This window comes from Heloderma suspectum, chromosome 7 (genome assembly GCF_057233095.1).
Source record: "Heloderma suspectum isolate Gila_16-S chromosome 7, 16-S_ref, whole genome shotgun sequence".
Lineage (NCBI taxonomy): Eukaryota > Metazoa > Chordata > Lepidosauria > Squamata > Helodermatidae > Heloderma > Heloderma suspectum.
This window is the reverse complement of record NC_139464.1, coordinates 23,071,463-23,095,804: the sequence shown is the minus strand read 5'-3', so window position 1 is coordinate 23,095,804 and position 24,342 is coordinate 23,071,463. Positions and strand designations below refer to the sequence as shown.

Below are 24,342 nucleotides of genomic sequence, written 5' to 3'. Positions count from 1 at the left end.
CTCGTACAGGTTTCTCAGGAGACAGGTAAGGTGGTCTGGTACTCCCATCACTTTAAGAATTTGCCACAGTTTGTTGTGATCCACACAATCAAAGGCTTTAGCGTAGTCAATGAAGCAGAAATAGACATTTTTCTGGAATTCTCTTGCTTTCTCCATGATGCAGTGAATGTTGGCGATTTGATCTCTAGTTCCTCTGCCTCTTCGAAACCCAGCTTGTACTTCCGGTAGTTCTCGGTTCGCATACTGCTGAAGCCTAGCTTGTAGGATTTTGAGCATCACCTTGCTGGCATGTGAAATGAGGACATCTTAATTAAACAGTCTTTGAAATTTGACATGCTGTTTCCTGTTGCTGTCTACCCATCAAGTAGACAGCAAGCTCAAAATCAGTTAATGTTTGCTGCGTTGCCTCCTTTGGAGCCACTGAACCAGAGTGATTGTTTTTGATCCATTATCACTGAATGGTTGTTGCTTGAATGCAGAGTTAGTAATGAGATGAGAAAGCATTGATGATACAACATTAGTTATCTAAACAGTACTTCTATGTACTAAACGGATTGAACATTCTCTTCCTCATTTTTTCAGCATGGTTTATTACCAAGTATGACAGCTTGTCATCTGTGATCACCATCATGTAAATCCTGTGGGAAACAGGTGCTCTTCTGAATGGACTCTTACTCAGTTGGTCAGGGCAGTCTTAATATTAACTGAGGAGTCTAGGTTTGAGTCTTTCTTTGAATAATTGTAGTTCATTCTTTCCAAATGGGGAATATTATACACAAGATTAACCTTTGTTGCCCTGACAAGGAGCCTCTTCCTTTCAAAATTTGACTTTGCCAGTTGATTGGGGTGCTGTTGCATGGAAGCAAAGTTATAGAACATATGAGTGAAGACATACTGATTTCCTGGTCAGAGCTCCAGAGATGCCATCACCACCAACACCTAGGAATGAGTTCTGGCCTCATTCAGCCCATCTTACCTGCAGTATAATTTGGACTAGGATACCATGTGACAAGTAGCTAGCAAAGGCACAGGACATGTTGATATCTGTTTACAAGGAGTGTTTATGTTCATTTTCATATGTTTGAGTGTGTACAACAGGAGCTGGAGTTGACAGCATCAGATAAGTATGGTACAATTTTGATGATGAAAGAGAAAATAAGTGATGCCACTTGGTGCTCTTACCACTGCTGTCATCTTTTGAGCTAGAACTAAGCCACTCTTCCGAACAGCAACCAATTAAGTTTGCTTTTTTTCTGTCTCCATTTTTGTAAGAATTTTATGTGAGCTATTAGAAAACCTGAATTAGGGCATAAAGTCTGTTAATGAATGACAGAAATATCAGTATCATACTTAAATTGATTTTAGCTTGGAGTTCAACCCAGGTTGTGTTAGTCAGACCTTCTCTCAGAACAGCACTGTGGCGGATCGTGGATTTCCTACTGGTGGATTCTCCTTGCTTTGTAAGGGTTTCTCCCCCCAAAAAGAATTGTGATAGACTGCCACCAGTCAGGCTGAACTTAGTCTAAGAAATCCTAGGCTGGCCAGCTGTTGGAAGGTGTTCTAACCCCTACTGAAAAGGGCTGTTTCGACCAGCCCAGCTCTAGAAAAAATAAAGAAAGGAGCTTAAATTTTTTGAAGCCCTGAGGAAACAGACTTTAACTATATCTTGTGAAATATCCTTAGAACACAAGGGGTAGCAATACCATGCTGTTTAGCACCTGGGGCATATTCTAGCAAGAAATGTCAGAGAAAGACCCTTTTTAAACAAATGAAGCCAACTGTCAATAGATATAAAGACGTTTATTTGGGAAAAGGAAGAAAAAAGGCAACAAAGAAGGCAACAAATCACACACAGACTTTCAGATAAAACTAATAAAGTTAATCTAACTTATTTATTAATATTTATATACCACCTTATTTGCTAAAATGCCAGCAATTTAAAACAATAAGACATTAAAACAAAAAAGTAAGAACATTAAAAACATTGAAACATTATGCCATTAAAACTACATAATCTAAAAGGCTAAATCAAAGATGTGTCTTCATACCCTTTCTAAAAGCCAAGAGAGCAGCAGCCAGTTGTAGTTCTTGAGTGAATAAATTTCCATAGTTTGGCAGCAACATGGAAGAAAGCTAGTTTGATATGTTTTACTTGCTTGAGTAGAGTCTTGCATTTTGGTGCATTGCAGAGATCCTACTAGAAAAGATGATGCGAGAGATGTTAGTCCTTTGCAGAGCATCTCTATTCACATGATTGAAATGGTTCTTTACTCTTTTTTTAAAATTTATATTTATTTTATTTTTTTATAAGTGAAATAAACAATACCAACAACATAGTCAAAATCTTCAGTTTCCAACATTACAGTATTCTAGGGGAAAAAAGAAAAAATGAGGAAAGCAAAAGAAGGAGAGGGGAAAAAAGCAAGCAAGAAAGGAAAAAAAAGATTATATCTAAGCTTCAATGAAAGCAAACCAAATATCCAAATATAAGTTCAATTGCAAATTATACCTATACAGCACTTTTCCAAACACTGTAGGTATTATTATATCTTCACTCCACTCCTCCATTAACTGTAAGCCTTGTCTTTCAATGTTACAACCTCAGTCTTATAGCAAATAAACAGGAGCAAACAATCCATTTACATTAACCATATATTACTATTCCATTGACACATATTAGTAAACGTTAAAAGTTTAACCAAGAAATAATAATAATCATAATCCCTTAATAATAATAGTAATACTAATATTAATGATAATTAAGGGGGGAAAGGAGCAAAAGAAAAAGTAATTTAAGAAAAGGATAAAAAATAAAAAGTAAAAAATAAAAACAAACCATTTATTTATTCCCTAAGTAATATATCTACAAATGTATTTCTATGTGCACACCACATACATAAATACAATATAACACACAAAGGAGAAAGAAAACAAAAATATGTAAACATTTACTCTGGCAAACTTCCCAGACATCCTATGCTAAACCCCAAACAGGAACAGTAAAGATGGATAAATTCCAACTCAGGAGCTGAGAAAGTTGGCTCCCTTGTTTTAATGTCAACACCAGTGAGAAATGATTCGGCCGCATCAGGATTTAAAAACTTTTTCATCTGATCTTTGAGCACATTAACCTTCGTTTCCATCTTTTGAAGAGAGATATTAATTAAATCCACAGCCCCTTGAAGGGCAGTGATTGCGTCCTGGATTGTTTCAAGCTTCTTTGACTGCACTGATAGCTGCGAAGACATATTTTTTATCAAAGCAAGCAGGTCCTCTTCACCTCTGGCATTTCTAGAAACCTTTGCCGGGGGAGCAATTGGGGGGGTAGGTGGCGTTCCCAGACCTTTTGTTTTTCCCCTTGATACTGCCATCCTCTACTTCCAGAAGCACAACCAGCAAGTATAATTGCAGAAACAGAAAAAACAAACCTTTAATTAGATCTAAGTACCAGTCCCCAGATATTGCTGGTAGTTTAAGTTCACAAATATTTTTGGGAACTTGTCAATCTTGTAGTCTCCTAATTGCTAGGAGTTTCAAACAGCCTTCAGTAGATGATACTTCGGCCACTGACCTTAGATTGCAGCCCTTCTGCTGCGCCGCAAAAGCAGCTGTTCTTCCAGGATTTCAACCAGATGGTACTGTAAGATTCCTCTTTTAATTCCAAGGGAATTTTAAAAGGTTTCTCAAACTTTTTATAGCTGTTTGAGATAAACAACCTGCGGAACTCCGTAGGTCACTGCCAAGACGACATGGCTCCGGTCGGAAGTCACATGATTGAAATGGTTCTGAAGGAGACAAGGAACTAGGCCGATACCAAGGAGTCTACAGATTATGGCTAGACTTGCTAGCCATGCTTTGTCTACCAGCCAGCTACAAAGTCAGGTTCAGTGGGCTAAGCAAGGATGTTTAGGATTAAATGTTAAATTTATTTCTAGTCCTGTTTAGGCACTTCATAAAATATTACTGCTTTAAAACACTTACAGTGAAATACTATGCACATTTATTCAAAAGTAATTTGCCCTTTCAGTGGGCCTTACTCCAAAGAAAATATGCATAGTATCACAGTGTAAGGGTCCAGCTTAGTTGTTGTTGTTGTTGTTCAGTCGTTCAGTCGTGTCCGACTCTTCGTGACCCCATGGACCATAGCACGCCAGGCCTTCCTGTCCTGCGCTCTCTCCCGGAGCGTGCTCAAGTTCATATTCATTGCATCGGTGATGCTATCTAGCCATCTCATCCTCTGCCGTCCCCTTCTCCTTTTGCCTTCAGTCTTTCCCAGCATCAGGGTCTTTTCCAGGGAGTTTTCTCTTCGCATTAGGTGGCCAAAATATTGGAGCTTCAGCTTCATTATCTGTCCTTCCAATGAGCAGTCAGGGTTGATTTCCTTTAGGATGGACTGATTTGACCTCCTTGCGGTCCAGGGGACTCGTAAGAGTCTTCTCCAGCACCACAGTTCGAAAGCATCAATTCTTCGGCGCTCAGCCTTCCTTATAGTCCAGCTCTCACAGCCATACATTACTACTGGGAAAACCATAGCTTTGATTAGACGGACCTTTGTCGGCAAGGTGATGTCTCTGCTTCTTACTATGCTGTCTAGGTTGGCCATAGCTTTCCTCCCAAGGAGCAGGTGTCTTTTAATTTCATGGCTACAGTCACCGTCTGCGGTGATCTTGGAGCCCAAGAAAGTAAAATCTGTCACAGCTTCCATTTCTTCCCCTTCTATATGCCAGGAAGTGATGGGGCCAGATGCCATGATCTTCGTTTTTTTAATGTTGAGTTTCAAACCAGCTTTTGCACTCTCCTCTTTCACCCTCAACAAGAGGCTCTTTAGATCCTCTTCGCTTTCTGCCATTCGGGTGGTATCGTCTGCATATCGGAGGTTGTTGATAATTCTCCCAGCAATCTTAATTCCGACCTCTGATTCATCCAACCCGGCATTTCTCATGATGTACTCTGCATATAAGTTAAATAAGCAGGGTGACAATATGCAGCCTTGTCGTACTCCTTTCCCAATTTTGAACCACTTGGTTGTTCCATGTCTGGTTCTGACTGTTGCTTCTTGACCCTCGTACAGGTTTCTCAGGAGACAGGTAAGGTGGTCTGGTACTCCCATCACTTTAAGAATTTGCCACAGTTTGTTGTGATCCACACAATCAAAGGCTTTAGCGTAGTCAATGAAGCAGAAATAGACATTTTTCTGGAATTCTCTTGCTTTCTCCATGATGCAGCGAATGTTGGCGATTTGATCTCTAGTTCCTCTGCCTCTTCGAAACCCAGCTTGTACTTCCGGTAGTTCTCGGTTCGCATACTGCTGAAGCCTAGCTTGTAGGATTTTGAGCATCACCTTGCTGGCATGTGAAATGAGCGCAATTGTGCGGTAGTTTGAACACTCTTTGGCGTTGCCCTTCTTTGGAATTGGAATGTAAACTGACCTTTTCCAGTCTTGTGGCCACTGTTGAGTGTTCCAGATTTGTTGGCATATTGAATGCAGCACTTTAACAGCATCATCTTTTAGGATTTTAAATAGCTCGGCTGGAATACTGTCATCTCCGCTAGCTTTGTTGTTACTAATGCTTCCTAAGGCCCACTTGACTTCACTCTCTAGGATGTCCGGCTCAAGTTCAGTGACCGCACTATCATGGCTATCAGGGACATTCAGATCTTTCCTGTATAGTTCTTCTGTGTATTCTTTCCACCTCTTCTTAATCTCATCTGCTTCTGTTAGGTCCCTGCCTTCTTTGTCCTTTATCATGCCCGTCTTTGCACAAAATGTTCCCTTGAGATCTCCAATTTTCTTGAAGAGATCTCTAGTCTTTCCCATTCTGTTGTTTTCCTCGATTTCTTTGCATTGTTCTTTTAAGAAGGCCTTCTTGTCTCTCCTTGCTATTCTCTGGAACTCTGCATTCAGTTGGGTATATCTTCCCCTTCCTCCTTGCTTTTCACTTCCCTTCTTTCATGAGCTACTTGTAAAGCCTCATCAGAGCCACTTTGCTTTCTTGCATTTCTTTTTCTTTGGGATGGATTTCGTTGCTGCCTCCTGAACAATGTTACTGACCTCCGTCCATAGTTCCTCAGGCACTCTGTCTATCAGGTCTAATCCCTGAAATCTATTCCTCACCTCCACTGTATATTCATCAGGGATATGATTTAGGTCATACCTGAACGGTTTAGTGGTTTTCCCGACGTTCTTCAATTTAAGCCGAAATTTTGCAAGAAGCAGCTCATGATCTGAGCCACAGTCAGCTCCAGGTCTTGTTTTTACTGACTGTATAGAGCTTCTCCATCTTTGGCTGCAAAGGACATAATCAATCTGATTTCGATACTGACCATCTGGTGACGTCCATGTGTAGAGTCGCCTCTTGTGCTGTTGGAAAAGAGTGTTTGCTATGATCAGCATGTTCTCTTGGCAAAACTCTATTAGCTTTTGTCCTGCTTCATTTTGTACACCAAGGCCATGCCTGCCTGTTATACTGGTGATTTCTTGACTTCCTACTTTAGCATTCCAATCCCCTATGATGAAGAGGACATCTTTTTTTTGGTGTTAGTTCTAGAAGGTGTTGTAGGTCTTCATAGAACCGATCAACCTCAGCTTCTTCAGCCTCAGTGGTTGGGGCATAGACTTGAATTACTGTGATGTTGAATGGTTTGCCTTGGATTCGTACTGAGATCATTCTATCATTTTTAAGATTGTACCCCAGTACTGCTTTTCCCACCCTTTTGTTGACTATGAGTGCTACTCCATTTCTTCTAAGGGATTCTTGCCCACAATAGTAGATATGATAGTCACCTGAATTAAATTCGCCCATGCAGTGGTTAATTTTTGCACCCCATCCCACCTTCCCCAGGCTTCTTTCCTGAGAAACTTTTGCAAGGAAACAATTTCAGTAAGAGGGGATTGGGGGGAGGGGCTGCTCTCAGGGTATTTGCACAGATTGCCTCTTCTCTTTAAAGCCAGACTACAAGAAGAGGGAATTGGAGAGTTTTATTGGACACATTTCTCTCTGTCTTTCCACCTTTTTAGCTAATCCTCTATGCATTAAAGCATTGTTAAGAGGTAAGCATGCCTGAAAGGAATTCTCTTGTTCTCCTGTTATCAGGGAAGCTCTCACAAGGGAGGAATGAATTACTGTGCAAATGGCTCTGCTCAGATATTGTGCTCCTGCATATTTGCCTATAAAATGCCTAGAGAATGCTTCTGAGCAGGGAGGCCTTGTAAAGAAAGAGACATTTCCCCACCCTTGCATTCTTTTCAGTTCATTAAGAAGTTGGGTGGGAGAGGGAGCTTGCTGGAGAAGGAAGGATGCATTCAGAATCATTGAACACTGACCCCCTCTCACATGCCAAGTTTCTTCTGGCTGCCTAATTTAACTGCTGCAGTGCAACATCCTTCAAACATCTGGACCTGGGTGTTCTTGCTTGTCAAGATCAAATACTTACTTAGCCCTGGCTTGTTGGCTTGCTCCCAGGAATGTATAGGAATTTGTGACCAGTAGAAACCAGCCTCTTTCCTGAGGTGGTGCGTAGCATGAACCAATGGGAAGATAAGCTCCATCGCTCATGTAAGACCTTAAGGAAGCCAATCAGAAATTTACTCAGAGGATTGTAATGAACTTCTGTTACAAAACAGCTAGTCAGTTCAGACCCATTGGCTATTATAAAAAGGGGATTAAACTGGGGGACTGGAAATATAACCAAAGATATTGGTTTCATGCAGAGGGCTCTCAGCACAACTCTAGAGTGCCAGATGCTCTGGATGGTGCTGTTGGTTTAAATCAATATAGGGGTTCATCACAAACACCTCTTAAGTGAATTACATTATTTGTTTATATTCACTCGCAGCTAAAAGATTGATTAAGAAAATCTGTCCCATGTGTGGGCCGTACTAATCTCATGTCACATTCCACAAAATGTCATTCTTGGAAATGGGTAAAAAAGCACATTTAAGAGGCCATCTAAATTCCATAATATTAACAGTAAAATCTATTAGAAGGACATATGATTTGACTTCAGCAAAGCTTTCGACAAAGTGCCCCATGATATCCTGAGGAGCAAACTAGCTCAAAGCGGGCTAGATGAAACAACGATCCGGTGGATCCACAGTTGGCTACAGAATCGGACTCAAAGAGTGCTTATCAATGGGACCTTCTCAAGCTGGGGAGAGGTAACGAGTGGGGTACCGCAGGGCTCAGTCCTGGGCCCAGTGCTCTTCAACCTTTTTATTAATGACTTGGAGGAGGAGGTGCAGGGAATGCTGATCAAATTTGCAGATGACACAAAATTGGGCGGGATAGCTAATACCTTGGAAGACAGAAACAAAATTCAAAGTGATCTTGATAGACTGGAGTGCTGGGCAGAAAACAACAGAATGACATTTCATAGGGATAAATGCCAAGTTCTGCACCTAGGAAAAAGAAACCAAATGCACAGTTACAAGGTGGGGGATACGTGGCTCAACAACACCACAAGCGAGAAGGATCTTGGAATTGTTGTCGATCGCAAGCTGAATATGAGCCAACAATGTGATGTGGCTGCAAAAAAGGCCAATGCTCTTTTGGGCTGCATTAATAGAAGCGTAGCTTCCAAATCTCGGGAAGTACTAGTTCCCCTCTACTCAGCACTGGTTAGGCCTCATGTGGAGTACTGTGTCCAATTCTGGGCACCGCACATTAAGAAGGATGCAGACAAGCTGGAGAGGGTTCAGAGGAGGGCAACAAAGATGATCAGGGGACTGGAAACAAAGCCGTGTGAAGAGAGACTGCAAGAACTGGGCACGTTTAGCCTTGATAAGAGAAGACTGAGGGGAGATATGATAGCGCTCTTCAAGTACTTGAAAGGTTGTCACAGAGAGGAAGGACAGGATCTCTTCTTGGTCATCCCAGAGTGCAGGACACAGAAGAATGGGCTCAAGTTACAGGAAGCCAGATTCCAGCTGAACAACAGGAAAAACTTCGTGACTGTTAGAGCAATACGACAATGGAACCAATTCCCTAGGGAGGTGGTGGGCTCTCCCACACTGGAGGCCTTCAAGACAAGGCTGGACAGCCATCTGTCAGGGATGCTCTGACGTGGATTCCTGCATGGAGCAGGGGGTTGGACTCAGTGGCCTTGTAAGCCCCTTCCAACCCTACTATTCTATGATTCTATGACATGCCATGGTATTTAGTTAAGAGCTGTTAAATATGTGTGCTACTTTAATGAAGATCTATTTGTAGGATGAACTATTCGTTTTGTGAGTCCACTATCAAAAAGTTAAGCATCAACAAAGCTAATTTTTTTTCATTTATTACCTTAAATTGGAGTAGTGAAGTAATTAGATGGCCTGCAAAATCTTTAGGAGATTGTCTCCAGAATTAGAGGTGATTTTCTTCCAACAAATGTTAGTGTTTAGAACAACAGGTTATTGCTGGATTTCAAGAAAACTGTGTTAATATTTTGTAATACTGGATCATTTTATTTTATTTACCTTGCTTTTCCATTAAAAAAATGGAAAAACCCACCCCATAGCATTTGGGGTGGGTTAGGGTATTTTAGAAAATATTTTTATTGTAGAATTTTATTGTTTTAAACTGTTTTTATTGTATGTTGTACATCGCCCAGAGTGGCTGGGTGACCAGCCAGATGGGCGATTAATAAATTTAATAATAAATAAATAAATAATAAATTAAAAAAGACCATTAAAGGTCTTCTTCTGGATCAGTAACTGATTAAAGGCAGAACTTCTTCACACAGCACATAGTTAAACTACAGAATTCACTTCCACAAGAGGTAATGATGGCCACCAATTTGGATGGCTTTATAAGGGGATTGGATGAATTCCTGGAGGATAAGGCTATCGATGGCTACTCGTCCTGATGGCTATATGCTGTCTCCAGTATCAGAGGCAGTATGCCTATGTATGCCATTTGCTGGGGAACATGGGCAGGAGGGTGCTGTTGCACTCATGTCCTGCTTGTGGGTTTCCCATGGGCAGCTGTTTGTCCACTTTGTGAATAGAATGCTGGACTAGCTGGACCCTTGGTCTGATACAGCATAGCTCTTCTGATGTTAGAAGTAAGTCCAGTTGAGTTAAATGGGACTTTCTCTGAGGTAAGTGTGCTCAGGATTACTTCTTCACTACAAATGTTTCACTGTTTGACAATATGAACTGGATGCTACTGTGCCATAAACACTCAATCCTGTCTTTCTATTTTTATAGAAAATGAACCACTTTTGCTTCAACAGAACTAAAAGGCCACCTTTTTTAGCCTTTTTTTTTACTTGTTTCAGTAAATCCATCTGCGGTCTCACAAGCTTTAGATAAAGAGGTCCTGGACAAAGTTAAAGCAGAAATTGAGGAGGAATTGAAACGCCTTGATGAAGAAATTTTGGAAGGTCTGTGGATATTGGTGGACTTTCTTCTTAGTTTGTTAGTGTTGTCCCCAAATATTATTTTGTTTCCTAGATCTTTATTTTCAGAGGGAAGACAAATATTGTTCAAATATTAGTGGATGTTCTTTGGAGCGATGTGTTATAAAACACTGTAATAAATATAAAGGTTAAATGCAAGTAATTAGTATGCGAGTGAAGCATTTTTTCTTGTTGCAACAGCTGCTTTAGATGGGACCCAATTATTTTCCCAGATAATTCATGAAACTGTATTTGATTAGATTTGTCTACCTGAGTATGAAATATGATGAAATGATGATGAAATATGATGAAATATTTCTTTTATACTTGTAGCCTGCCCCTTCAACAAGTCTGTTTGGCCACTCATTGAGCTGGTTCACATGGATTCAAGAAATTATTCATACTTTTGTAATAAATTGATGCCTTCTCACTGATGATATGAAATCTGTTATAAATTGACTCTTCTGTTTGTCTTCAGCTTTCACCAGCACTGGCTTTGACTGCCACACATCTCCAGTATTCAGTCCTGCCAACCCAGACACTTCAATAGAAGATTGCTTAGCTCATCTTGGAGAGAAAGTCTTCCAAGAATTGAAAGAACCTCTTCAAACGGCATTAGAGACCCTACTTAGCAAGTGAGTTCTCATTTGCTTTGCTCAGCAGGAAGGTACTTGCTCTTAAAATTCTCACAATTACGATAATACTGATGATGTGTCTGAATTTTGCTACCACTTCTCAACTTGATACACTTAAGGAAGAAAAGTGAATGTATTTACCTTTTGGTGTATGAAATGAGCTACTAGTTTTCCATTGTTTAAACTTGTGAACATGGATCCACCATATTGAAAGCAACTTCTTTCAAATCCACTGTTTATCCTCATAGATGTAAATACCCAGCAAAATAAGTTTTTTGTATATTAGACAGTAGTCAGGGTACAGTTCTTCATCCTGAATGTTTAAGATCTGGATGCTATACTAAATGCCATGGGGCTAATATTGATATCTCTATATTCTAGGTATCCCAGATGTTGCCAAACATATCATGGGTGCACATCTGCTATTGGAACTACTTCCCTATTCTCATAGTGGGAGCGCTCCTGGCCTTTAATAGAAGGGACAAGTAGGAAGTAATAGAGAAATTGCGTTGAGGTAGCACAGAAACGTGTTTAATGTAAGTCAGTCCGCTTTTTTTTCACTTAGTGGGGTAGGCTTTCAATGTTGACATGAGATAGGAAATGGGTCACGCCACTGCATTATTTCAGATGAATATATAGTGCTAGGGTATTCTTATAAAACAAAGTACTGGTATTATCTTTTGTTGGTAGTGTGACTATCAGTGGGATAAGATAATTGGCTTCATAATAGCTTGTTAAACTTGGGAGTTCCTGTCTATCATAAAACTGCATCGAGTTTACCAAATCGATTGCATTTTATTTATTTATTTATTGCATTTATACCCTGCCTTTTTTCCTCTTGCAAGGAACCCATTTTAGGGAATGATTTTATCTTATTCTGCTGCATGTAGTGCAGCAGTGGGTAGAGGTCCAAACTTGTGCAGGGGACGACTGATCTGGAAAAATTTTTTTCTGTAGTTTGAAGATAAAACAGTAGGAAAAGTATTGGCATTCTACTGTGTCTGATCTAAAGACTGGATTATTAGTGTGAGTGGTAGGAAATGATCCCTATTATATTTCCAGTGTTATTGAAGATTGTTCTTTTCTTGTGTAGACAGTCTTTATAGCCCAGAAAGGCAGTTGTAGAGGGGGAAAAAAATGAAATTGGGCTGCAGTTGAGCTCTCCAATATTTGTAAGAACTTCTTACATAAGATAAGTAAATATTGTGAGGTAATGAGATGTGTAAGTAGTTCCTTTCCTCCAACAATTCTTTTTTCTAAAACAGTTATGAACATCTGGCACAAATCTGACTTTATGGTACTCCTCTATCAGTTCTGTTTAAGTTAGTACACAAACCAATATTAGGAACACTTGTGGGGTTGCAGCACCTATGTTGAATATTCTGTGTATCTCTGTTCATAGCATGCAAGCACAATTAAATTGGTTTAGATTTATAGTGTAGACATGTCAGAGGAAAAGGGCAGACAAATGGCCTTCCACCACTCACCCCATCCTTAACTCAACTGCAAGCAGATCAAAACAAAAAGCAAGAGAGCATGGCTTGCACGTGCCTGTTTCATTGAGTGTTTGTTGGATCCTTTCCTGAATGCAGCCTTTAACAGTCTGGCAAGACAGATGTGACAAGAGCAGTACAGCCAAATATTATGCACTTTTGAGAAAAAAAATACACAGGCTTTTTGTAACCAAGGTAATTACCTTACAATGAATTCTCACTTCTTCCCTGAAGTAATTCTAATGTTTAGTATTTTTTTTGCCATGGAGACAGAAGGAAAAAACCACAGGCTGCTGTCCAGGAGCCCAGTTGTGCTTGCTGGCTGGGCACACACAGTGCTCTGTCAGCTGTTTGCTTCATGTACAACTCAAGTGGCTGCCACCATAGCAGGCTGCATACCTGACTCTCTGTCTGACTTCAGCACTAAAGGAAAATAAGTATTTTAGGCATAAAGGGAGAGCTATATAAGTAACTTGATGTCATGGTACCAGTCCCAGCTCTCCATGTACGTGTGCTTGTTGTTTGGGTGCTTGCTAGGGACCAACTGCTACTTACCCCCAGCAAATGGCAAGTCAGAAATTTCTTGTAGGTACTTCTCCATTACTTGGAAACACAGTGAAGTGTTCACTTATATGGCTATTGTTGCATGTATGCCCTCTTTCACAGATTGCTTACCAGTCCCTAACATAATGGAGAAATGAATGGAAATAGAAGAAGATGGAGAGTTGGGGTGGAGTCACATAAAACTTTTCTGATTTGACATGGTTTTTTTTGCGATAACGTCAAGGCAGAATTTGTTTGCAACTCCCTCTGGAGATCCAGCTGGTGCCCTCGATATGTTTTTGTTGTCACCTGAAAGTGTTTTATTTCCTAAGCTGGTGTTGCGGGTTTGTTGACACATGCCTGGTTTGGGGCTTTATGTTGCTACTTGAATCTAGTTTCTGTTAGATTGACTTTTAGAATTATTTTAACTGGGTGGTTTTTAAACTCTTATTGTACATTGCCCTGAGTGATCAGTATTGAAATGGTAAAGAATTTTCATTATTATAAACAAATAGTTATGAAAGGGTGCAAAGTGCCTGTCTCCTTAGTCACAGTTTACTTATGTATTGTTCCTCTTAGCCAAGATTGGCTTCAGAAGTGGATTATAATTAAAATGTACAGAAGGATAAAATTGTAAAGGGTATGTGGGAGTATGAATGGCAGAGTATTTTGGTCCCTGCCAGTTGATGACATAGTCTTCATTCAAAGTTCTTCTCACCAGTGGGAGGGGGCAGCAAGGTTTGATTGCAGCAATTGCCAATAATGGGAAAGAGTGTGATTTTATACAAAATGCTGCAGAATTTCTAGATAACTTTATATTTTTCTGTTAAGAAATAATTGAGGCTGGTATACCCATGCATGCTTAAGAAGAAAAAAAAGCTATATTAAAATACAAATATAAATGTTTTACTGCAAGAATATTTTTTCTGAAAGATGTCTTATTTTTAGTTTTATGAACCTAGTTCAGACGTTGCACTAAATTATGATTTAGTACAACAAGAACAAGCTGCATTGAGCCTTGGGTGCTTGTGAGGGTTCCCCTCTCCTCTTTTCACACATCTTAGAGGAGGGATTCAGAAGCTTTTGCTTCTGTTATTAGATAACTTCAGTTTGTCATCCAAACCAGTGACTGTGGTTAACATTAACTATAGTTAGCTTAAACAAGACAGCTTCAGAAAACATGGCTTGATGCTTGCTTTAAACTGTGTTAGCCACATTTTGTTTGGTTCAGATGACATGACAAACCATGGTTAACTAAAAGCAGAAGTGAAAGCTTTCAAAGTCCTCCTACTTGGCTGTGCGATAGTTAGTTAACCAAGATTTTTTTGGGTTCAGATACCATTCAGCTGTGAGGCTGTACAGGTGGCCTTGAAAAGTCAATGTATCTCAGCCTGATTCCACGGGGTGGCTGTGAGGCTAAAAACTTATCTCTGAGCTACTTATAGGAAAGGTGGGATACAAATTATAAATACTTAGTTTCTCTCATAGGGTGTGAGTGTGTGTGTGGAAGAGATGGGGATGGGACAGCTGCCCCAGGAATTGCTAGCTCCAGGTTTGCCTCTAGCTCAATAGACTTCCTGATTGTAGCCTGTTTACTTTATTCCAGGGTAGTCAGTGACAACTAAAAAATGGTTAAAAGATGGCAGTTCCTGAAGTAGTTCTGTTCAAGTATTCACATATTCATTTTCTGTCAGTTGCCTGCTTGAGATTGAAACTGTGTGATCTAATGCTATTTGTAGGTCTAATTGACTTCCTGAAACCTGAAAGCTTTTGATATTTTTGTTTTTGCTACTTCAGCAATATGCAAAAATTGTTCAAAAATGTGTTACATTTTTGTTTTGCCCTTCCTTAGCTTTTGTTTTTCACTTGTTCAGGCCAGTGACTTACCAGGAATACAAGGAAAGGACACAGGATGCAGCAACTCATGCCACTGGATGGAGCAAGGTACTGGCGAACTCAACACTGAATTGGCTAAATGTCTACTGCAGGCCAATGTATTTAAGGCATCTTTAGTATGTTTGTGATGTCCTCATCTATACTATAATGGAGGGCTGGGCAACTTTGAGTGTTCTCGTGGCCATTTTCCACCCTCCAGACTCCCCCAGTGAGCTGCACTCCCTCTGTCACCCCACAGAATTTCATGGGGCGTGCTGCCAGTAGCCATTTTTTGCCCATTTACCACTATGGAGCGGTAAATAGGTCAAATCTGGCTTGTTCGAGAGCTTGTTGAGATTTGACCTAGCTAAATTTGACCTAGTTACTGCTTCTTAGTGGTAAATGGGCAATTTTTTGCGGCCACAAATTTCGGGGGGGGGGGTCAGTGGGGGCTGCATGCTTGCCAGGTTTCAGTTCTACTCAAGTGTAGGAATTGGTGTCGTTAGTGGATTACTGTAATAGTAAGAATGAAACTGCAGTCAACAAAGCAAGTATTCTGAGAATGTTGGCTTTGACTTCATTTTTTTTTAAAAGCAAAATACTAGTATTTAGGTGGCAAAGAAGTCTGAGTGTGTGGTTAATGCTAATGAAATTTCAAAAGCCAGTGAGGAGGCTGAACAGCATTTCATGTAGTCATGGTGGATAATACTTCATTTCTGTTCATAGAACTTTTCCCCGTAGCTATCAGAAGCAAAACAAATTAAACAAAATAAGCAAAATATGCACATAATGTATGTGGTTATTGGAATTGCGTTTCATGGTAAAAATATTTGAATTACTTTCATGTAGAAGTTGATTTTCTTTAAAGACTCAGTGCACACAGCTCTGATCATACCCTCCTTGAAAGGAGATACACTGGCCAGGTTCACATGTCACTTTAAGCCATGGTAGCTTATAAGCTATGCACAGTAGCTTATTTTTCCAACAGCCTACTGTGCCTTGACAAATGTTTGGACAAATGAGCTACCGTGCATAGCTTATTCCACCCCTCTCCCCTCCCTCCCCCTCTGTCCTCCAGCCCACATCCCAGGGGACCTGGCGGAAGACCCATCTTGTCTGCCGCCAAGTCTCCTTTCCCAGAGACAGAAAACCTTTCTCCCAACTGGTGGGAAAAAGGTATTTTTGAGGGGAGGGGAAGTGGGCCTTGGGGAGGAGTGGGGCCTTGGGGTGTCTTCCCATCCTGACATGAAGGGGGATCCTGCTGGGAAGCAAGTGTTTCAGAGCGGGATGGTAGAAAGCAGAGGGGCTCTAAAGCACCCTGCTCTAAAGCACCCTGCTCTAAAGCACCCTGCTCTAAAGCACCCACTTCCCAGAGGGATCCCCATTTGTTCCAGGGTGGGAGAAACCCCAAGGACCCTCCCACCCACTGGGACATCCACTCCTGCCCCAGTCCCATGGATGGGGCACTTTGAAAATCGACTGAATCTAAGGGGGAATGATTTCCATTGGATTCAGTTTGATTTTCAAAGTCCCCCCCCCAGAAATCAGATGGGGGGGAGGGGAACCCCTCCTGTTATGGGAGGTTCCATGCTTGGGGCAGTAGGACCCATGGCGGGGGGAATTCCTCCCATCTGATTTTCGTGGGTGGGGGGACTTTAAAATGCAATGGAAGCTTATGGGAAACTATCTCCATAGACTTCCATTGCACTTTAAAACTCCTCCTCCTGAAAATTGGGTGGGAGGAAGAATGCCACCCCACTGCCATGGATCCTGTTGCCTCAAGCACCCATGGTGGGGCGGTCTCCCTCCCCCCATCTGATTTTTGGGAGGAGTACTTTTTTTATTTTATTTCCCCAGATGCATTTTTGCACACAAAGGGAATAGGTAATCTTTTTTTAATGGTGGAAATTGGTGGAGGGGGTGAAATCTAAGCCCCCCCCCAGGGACTGTGGATTTTGCCCCCCCACCCCCAATTTTCCACATGGGACACTTTAAATCCCCAGTGACAGGCAGTAGAGCCACTCTCCACCCCCTATTTAAAGGTGCCCCGTGGACTGCATTGGAATCTAAAGGTGCCCCGTGTTGAAAATTGGGGGTGGAGGAGTGAAATCCACCTTCCTGCCAAGGACTGGCTTGCCCCCATGTTCCTTGGTGGAGGGGGTGGATTTCGTCCCCTACCCCCAGTTTCGGCTTTTTTGTTGTTTTTAGAACATCTTTTGTGCAAAAGGAGTTCCAAAAACAAAACAAGCCAGAAATCGGGGGTGGGGGGGATGGACAAAACGGGTTCCCAAAAGAACACCAAAAAAGGCAGACTGTATTGCTCCAGTACTCCTTGGGGACAGCTTGGATTTTGTCCTCCCCTCCCCTGCAATTTTCACAAGGAGCCCCCTGAAAATCTAATGGAACTCTGTGGGTGAGAGCTCCATAGACTTCCATTATATTTTGAAAGGGCTCTTCGTGAAAATCGGTTGTGGGGGGGAACCCCCCACCTTGGGTTCCTGGGGAGAACAGGACCTATGCCCAACCCCAATCACAATCAGAGCTGGGTAGGTGGGCATAGGCAGTGGCTTGGGTGCGATCGCGGTCCTGCTGGGCAAGAGCGGCAGGGGTTTCTCTTGCCAAGCAGCTCGCTGGCCCATGCCCTTTACTCATAACGGACTGACAGATGACACATTAACCCATTGTGGGTGATAAACCTTACTGCAGACTGTGGGTTACCAGGGTGGCTTATTTGGGATAAATAAGCCACTGTGGGTGGGAAAAAGAGCTGCCAGATGACACACTAATCCTCCATGGGTTACTGGGAAAAATAAACTATTGTGGGTTAGCGTGTTGTCTGAACCCAGTCTTTCAGTCATGAGCTACATTGGCTGCCTGTTGATTCCAGGCCCAATTCAAGATGCTGGTGGTGTTCCTGTGCTAAATAGCATAGTCCCAACATACTTTGGGGAGCAGCTTCTCCCATCTAAGTGCCCTTGTCCATCTTCAGAAGAGAGCCTGCCCTGAGATGGGGGTTTATTCATTTATTTATCCATGTATTAATTTATTCGTATTAAAATGTATACGCTGCTTTTAGCTCACAAGACTCCCAAAGTGATGTGCAATCATGAAAAAAAATACAATGTTAAAAAAACTCAACTAAAAACTGAGCAGCACAATCCATAAAAGTCAGATAAAAACAAACCATCTGGTGGAAGCAAAACCTAAACTACTGTACATTGAATGCTGATCTAATGATAGTGGTCTTCACTAGTTTCTTGAACATTAAGAGAAGCAGCTAGGACATCTGGTTGGAACCAGTGTCGCTCTGGCAGCTTCCCACGGGCTCTCCATGGGAGCGTTCTCAAACAGCTTTTTAAAAGGTTGAAAAACCTTTTTATCTCCCCCCTGGAATTAAAAGGGGGGGCAAGGCATCTTGGAGAAAACATCTTGGAGAAAAGTATCCCCTACAAGATAGTGGGGGAGGGCTGGATTCCAGGATTATCTCCCCAGAGCTTTACCAACGCAAAAAGCTGTTCTGAAACTCCTATTTCATAGGAGAAAACAGGGCTGACATGTTCCATAATAATATATGCTTTAAGAAATAGCAACAACTCCTGAGGGATGATTTAAGAAATATTAACAATATTTGAGAACATCTGAGGACCTGCAAGATCTGTTTGAGAGAAACATGACCACACCGAAGAGAAGAAAGGGGCTGGCATTACCGCCAACTCCCCCCGTACTTCCTGTGTCAAAAGTTTCGAAAACAGAAGATAGAGGGGAATTATTTACTCGACAAAGACTTTATCTTCGCAATTAACGGAGCAAGACAAAAGATTAGATTTAATCCAAAAGTCCATCACCACCTTGCAAGGAGCTGTGGATCTAATTTAATGCGTCATGGGAAAAAATGGAGATGAAAATTAACAAGCTAGAAGACCGAATGGCAGGGAATGAAACTATAACACAAGTATGTTTTAAAAATGCCTCTGATAGAATTTCTCAACTGGAGGCCTTCACGCGAAGATCCAGTGTACGTATTATTGGGATTAAAAATCTGTCTAATGATGTAAAATTGCCTATTTTTGTGGATAAACTTTTGCATGAAATACTCCCTATCCCATCTGATTATTTACTTGATATTGAGCAGGCATTTCGTGTGCCAAATGCTAAAGGGACTGACTATACAATCATAGTCCAATTTACCAAAGTCTCCACAAAGAATTATATCCTGAGTTTGGCAAGAGGGGGTGGAAGCCTTTCCTGGAAACAAGATAAAGTTATGTTATTTCCAGATTACATCAAAGGTAGCAAATAAAAGAAGGCAATTTATCAAAGCGAAAAATATGGCAAAACAAATGAACTTACAATACTACTTAAAATATCCTGCTACACTTTGTGTTGTGTCTGAAGGTCAGATGAAGAAGTTTTTAAATCATGAAATGGCGGAGGCATGGCTGAATGTAAAAATGCGCGAGATTTCTGGTACAACCCCATGAACTGGAATCTTTAAACAAGCTTTGTTAACTGCTTGTATTTAGTCTACATGATGCAGGCTAGGTCAGAAGATAAATGATTATACATATATTTGTTTATTCTCTTCCATTTTTCTTTTTTTCTTGCTTTTCTTTATATTTTTTATTTCAAAATAGATATGGTATGCTGTATTTAAATTTATTGTTTGAGGGTAATTGTGCACATATATTATTATATATTATATATCTAGTATAAAATATATTACTGATTGTTGAAGCTTTATTTTAAGTTTTATTATTATATAACACTATTTCTTTTAATTATTATTATTATAGGCGACTGGGAATGAACTGTAGACCTGTTTCTTTGATATAAGATTGATGATATGATATTGAAATGTAAGGCTGTTTATTAAACTGTAAGACCGTTAAGGTTATAGATATAGTTTTTAAAATAGAATTGCATCGGAGGCCGGGGGCAGGGTATTGGAGTTTAAACTTAATTCTTTAAAGGGGAGGGGGGGGGGGAAGAATCTTCTTTTCTTTTTCTTTACTTCCTTTCCTCCTCTCTTTTCCTTTTTTTTTCTTTTCCCTTTTCTTTTTGTTATTGTAGTGTCCTCATCAGAATATTGTATTGCTGGGAGATTGTAGTATTGGTCAGGTTGTTGGTATTTTTGGTATTGTTTATTTCATTTATCAAGATAAAATAAATAAAAATATATTCCAAAAAAAGAAGACGAGAGAAGCAGCTAGATGGCAGCCCCATGTGGCTTGTCACTATAGTCTAACCTATTGCCAATGAGGTGACCTGCGAAGAGGAGGGACTTTTCAGTGTCATATGAGAGTTCTGAGGAAGCTGTGCCAGAACTTGACCTTTCACGTATTTCTGTGGAAGTCAAAATTGGTTTGGGAGACACTTCTGAATAAGTACTCTATATATACTCAGTATATACTGAGTATAAGTACGCAGTTTTAATATGTTTTACTTTTGATATGTTTAATGCATTTTTGCATTAAACATTTTTGTGTCATGGAACTGACTCGTATGACTATTTAGTTGGTTTGGGTGTTTTGTTAAGGGGAAGGTGAGATACAGGTTTTATAAATATATAAAAACAAGATTTCTGATGCATCAGCAGACTTGGTTGTAGGCAAAAACTGTTTCACATTCCATTGTAAACAAGTGGCTTCATTGTGAAGCCACATGTACTACCTTGACTTATACAGGAGCCCTTTTATCTGTTGGTGCTGTGCTACGAACATCTACCCATGAGGTCTTTAAAAATGTAACAGCTGCAAACCAGACTTTTCTGTATTATCCTTATGACTGAATGCTCTCTAAAAATTTCTTAAAGAGAGGCCTGGTTTGCATGACACACCAGGCTCACTGTGAGTTATTTAACCCTTGTTGAGCCACAGCATGTGCCGGATGCCATTTTTAATATGCAACCCCCGATGGGTTGCTGTGTGTCATCTGAACCTGGCTATTGGGGGTTATGCAAGGGTTAAACAACACTCGCATAACTCTTGGTTTGTTGTAGGGTGAGTTCAGTGTATGGTGTGAGCCAGGTCACTTATTGCTCGCAGGACATTCTGTAATGAAAACAGTATGTATTAGAATTATCTTTTTTACCCAACCGCTGTTTTTCTTGAAAACCTTCCCTTTAGCACAAGAATTCGAGAGGAAATTAAAGGGTTTAAGGATATCCTCTGTCTACCAGTTTAGAAACTATTAGGGGGACATTTCTAAAGGAGGAAAACTGAGATCACTTGTCCTCCCTCCTCTTAGAAGCTGCCTAGTTCCTCTAAGGCAGAGCTTTCCAAACTTTTTGTGTTGGTGACACACTTTTTAGACATGCATCATTTCGTGACACGGTAACTCAGTTTTACTAGCAAACCGGAGGTTAAACTAACCCGTTATAAGAGATACGGACACATACATAAATTGTAATAACAAAATGTATGGGGATACAACATATCTCATGAAAACCTTTCATTTATATTTTTTAAAATATATGATTTGTAAGATAATATACATTGTTGTCATTTATGCGTAACAGTATGTAAATATGTGCAAGAATTTTAAAAAGTTGAATAACACCAATAAATACTTACCATTTTAATGGGATGTATGAGGTTGATGGGATGAACACAGCTTTTCAATATTTGGTGGAATATTAGATAAAGACATTCGCATTTCGTCTTCAAGCATTTTTAAGCTTCCACGTTTCAGTGTCTTTAAGTTTGCCATCGCTGAAAAGGATACTTCACAAATGTATGTAGTACAAAACTGCAGAAGAATTTTTAACGCTTTTTTAGCTATGTTTGGATGCATTTTTGAAATGTGAATCCAAAAGCTGTCTAAGTCACCCTGTTCATGCATCATTAACAGATTTCGATCATTTTTTATGTCACCTAATTCTTCAATAAGTGAAAAATTCCTCATTGCAGTTGAAAGAAATGGATTTCTGATCTAATCATAGTCTTGGATTTCAACATTTGGGAAGTAATGATGAACTTTCTCTTCGAGCAATGTTAAATGGTCAACAATTAGTGAGCTGATATCACATTTTAGCTGGCACTCAGCAGTTTTGGAAAACATTTCAAAATTTCCTTCTTTCACTTTCCTTTTCCAAATTGCTATTTTGTCTCCCATAGCACAGATTTTATCTACCACTGTTAAGATATTTTCTCCTTTTCCTTGCATACTGGTGTTTATTTTATTCAAATGTTCAAATATGTCAGCAAGATATGCCAATTTTGTGCACCAACGTTTGCCTTGAATTAGATCGCAGAATTCATTTTGCTGATTTTCCTCAAAAAGTTTAAGCATCATTTCCCTCAATTCATATACACGACAAAGCATTTGACCTCTTGAGAGCCAACAAACTTCTGTGTGTAGTAGAAGCTTTTTAAACCTTGCTCCCATGTCTTCACAAATATGAGCAAATAATCTTGATTGAAGAGGTCTACTTTTAATGTAATTGACCATTTGAACCACTTTGTCCAAAACTTTTCTTAATTCATTTTCAATGGTTTGCGCGACTAGTGCTTCGCGATGTAAAAAGCAATGAGTAATTATAATATTTTCATTCTCTTTCTTTGCTAAAGCTATAAAACCTTTTGTTGAACCAACCATTGAGGGTGCGCCATCTGTGCATATTCCTACACAATTTAAACCATTGCAAATTATTTTCCTTCATGAAGCAATCTAAAGTTTTAAATATATCTTCACCTCTAGTTCTCATTGGAAGTTCTAGACAGCACAAGAATTGCTCAATTCTGTCACTATGAATGAAGCGTATAAAAACCAATAATTGTGCTAACCCACTGACATCTGTTGCTTCATCTAATTGCAATGTAAAGATCATATTATCGTCTTGAAAAATATCCTTCATTTGCTGCTTAATGTCATCAGGCATGTCTTGAATACGTCTTCCGATTGTGTTATCTGCCAAAGGGATTTTATTAACTTCTATCTCAAATTCGGGCCCAAACATTGTTCGAACAATAGCACAGCAAGATTCCTTTATGGTGGTTTCGGCAATAGTGTGTGGGTTCTTGTTTTTGGCAATTATTTGAGCAACCAAGTAACTTGCCTTTTGAACGTTCTCTGATGTCTTCATTCTCTTTGTGAATGATGCAGACTGCTTCTTTATAGGTTTGGAAAGCTCGGTAAAGTATCCTACTGGTTTTTCTGACAAATGACAGTGTTTTGAGGTAAAATGACACTTTAATTTATTTGGTACCATACTTTCATGTTTTTAGTGCTTATCTTTCTCTGTTTTTTCTTATGAAAATAACAGCACCTGCGCTCCACTCCCACAGCGATAAAGTGAGATAAAGATAGGAATCAGGACCAGGAGAAAATGTGAAAAATAAACAAAATTAACTAAAGTATTTACAATACATATTAGGACACGTAGGTCCAGGTAGGAACTCAGCTGCAAAAACACATGAAGTAGAGAAGCAAAAGTCCAACAAAAATGGTGTAAATATATATGTCTCACTACAAGGCTATACTGCTGTAAATATTTGCAATGCCTATGTCCAGAGTCCAGTTCCAGCACTCTCCGGTGGTACACTGCTAGTGGGTGGTTAATCCACAATTACAGCAGAGTAAAAATAAAAATAAATGGCAGAAATCAACTGAGTTCCGTTCCGACTGGCCAAGATGGCGGACGGCCTGCACGGTGCAGTCCCAGGTGGCATTTCCACCTGTGTGTTACTTTGGCCTGGCCGCGCAGCAGCATGGTGCAGAAGTCTGCGAAGGGCACGCCCGAAACCACGCAGGGCTGGTGGCCGCTGCCACTTCTCTGCGCCGGTGTCGGCCAAGCTCTGCTCCCAGGGCAGTGTCTCCCTTCCCCTCTCTTCATCCCGCACCTCTACGTTTCTGGGGAGCGCAGGCTCGAAGCTCCTCACCTGCCCGGCGCAGCCTTCCCTGCTTTGGGGGCGTCCAGCGGGCCGTTCTCCCCCGCTGCCCTACAGCCGCACCGAGGACGTGGGGAAGCCTCTCGCCCGAGCTGATTGCAAATTGCTCGACTAATTGCTCTGCTAACTTGGAATTCTCCACACTCCTCATGCAGCCAGCGTTACCACACTCCTCGCTGTACCGCTCCAACACCGCCAATCACGTGTGTCCTGCATCAAGACGCCACGTGATCCTAAAGCAGCTAATGTTAAAGCACCTAAGCCTTAGCAGCTAAGCTGCTTTAACATTAGCTGCTTTATGAAGTTCCGGGGGAGGGACCAAACGAAGCAAACGTAAGGGAACTCCGCGGTGCCCTTCCGCACAATTTTCGCGCGACACATCTACACACTGCTGGTGACACACTAATGTGTCGCGACACACAGTTTGGAAAGCTCTGCTCTAATCTTCTCTGTAAGATTCCCAGCATAGTTATTTCTTCTATTCCCTATTCCAATTATTGATCTAAGATACGTATGTGATCTTCC

At 40.6% G+C, this 24,342-nt stretch overlaps 1 protein-coding gene across 3 annotated transcripts in view; it reads left to right on the top strand.

Annotated features, from left to right (window-relative positions):
- BCL2L13 (BCL2 like 13) overlaps positions 1-24,342 on the top strand; it is a 58,368-nt gene that overhangs the window by 13,951 nt on the left and 20,075 nt on the right. For 2 of the 3 annotated variants that reach the window (XM_084809280.1, XM_084809281.1), the window contains exons 3-5: positions 10,264-10,368; positions 10,862-11,018; positions 14,929-14,998. In XM_084809280.1, coding sequence (XP_084665406.1) covers positions 10,264-10,368; positions 10,862-11,018; positions 14,929-14,998 — 332 coding nt within the window. The remainder of the gene's footprint in view (positions 1-10,263; positions 10,369-10,861; positions 11,019-14,928; positions 14,999-24,342) is intronic. The other variant, XM_084809282.1, reaches the window with a different exon arrangement.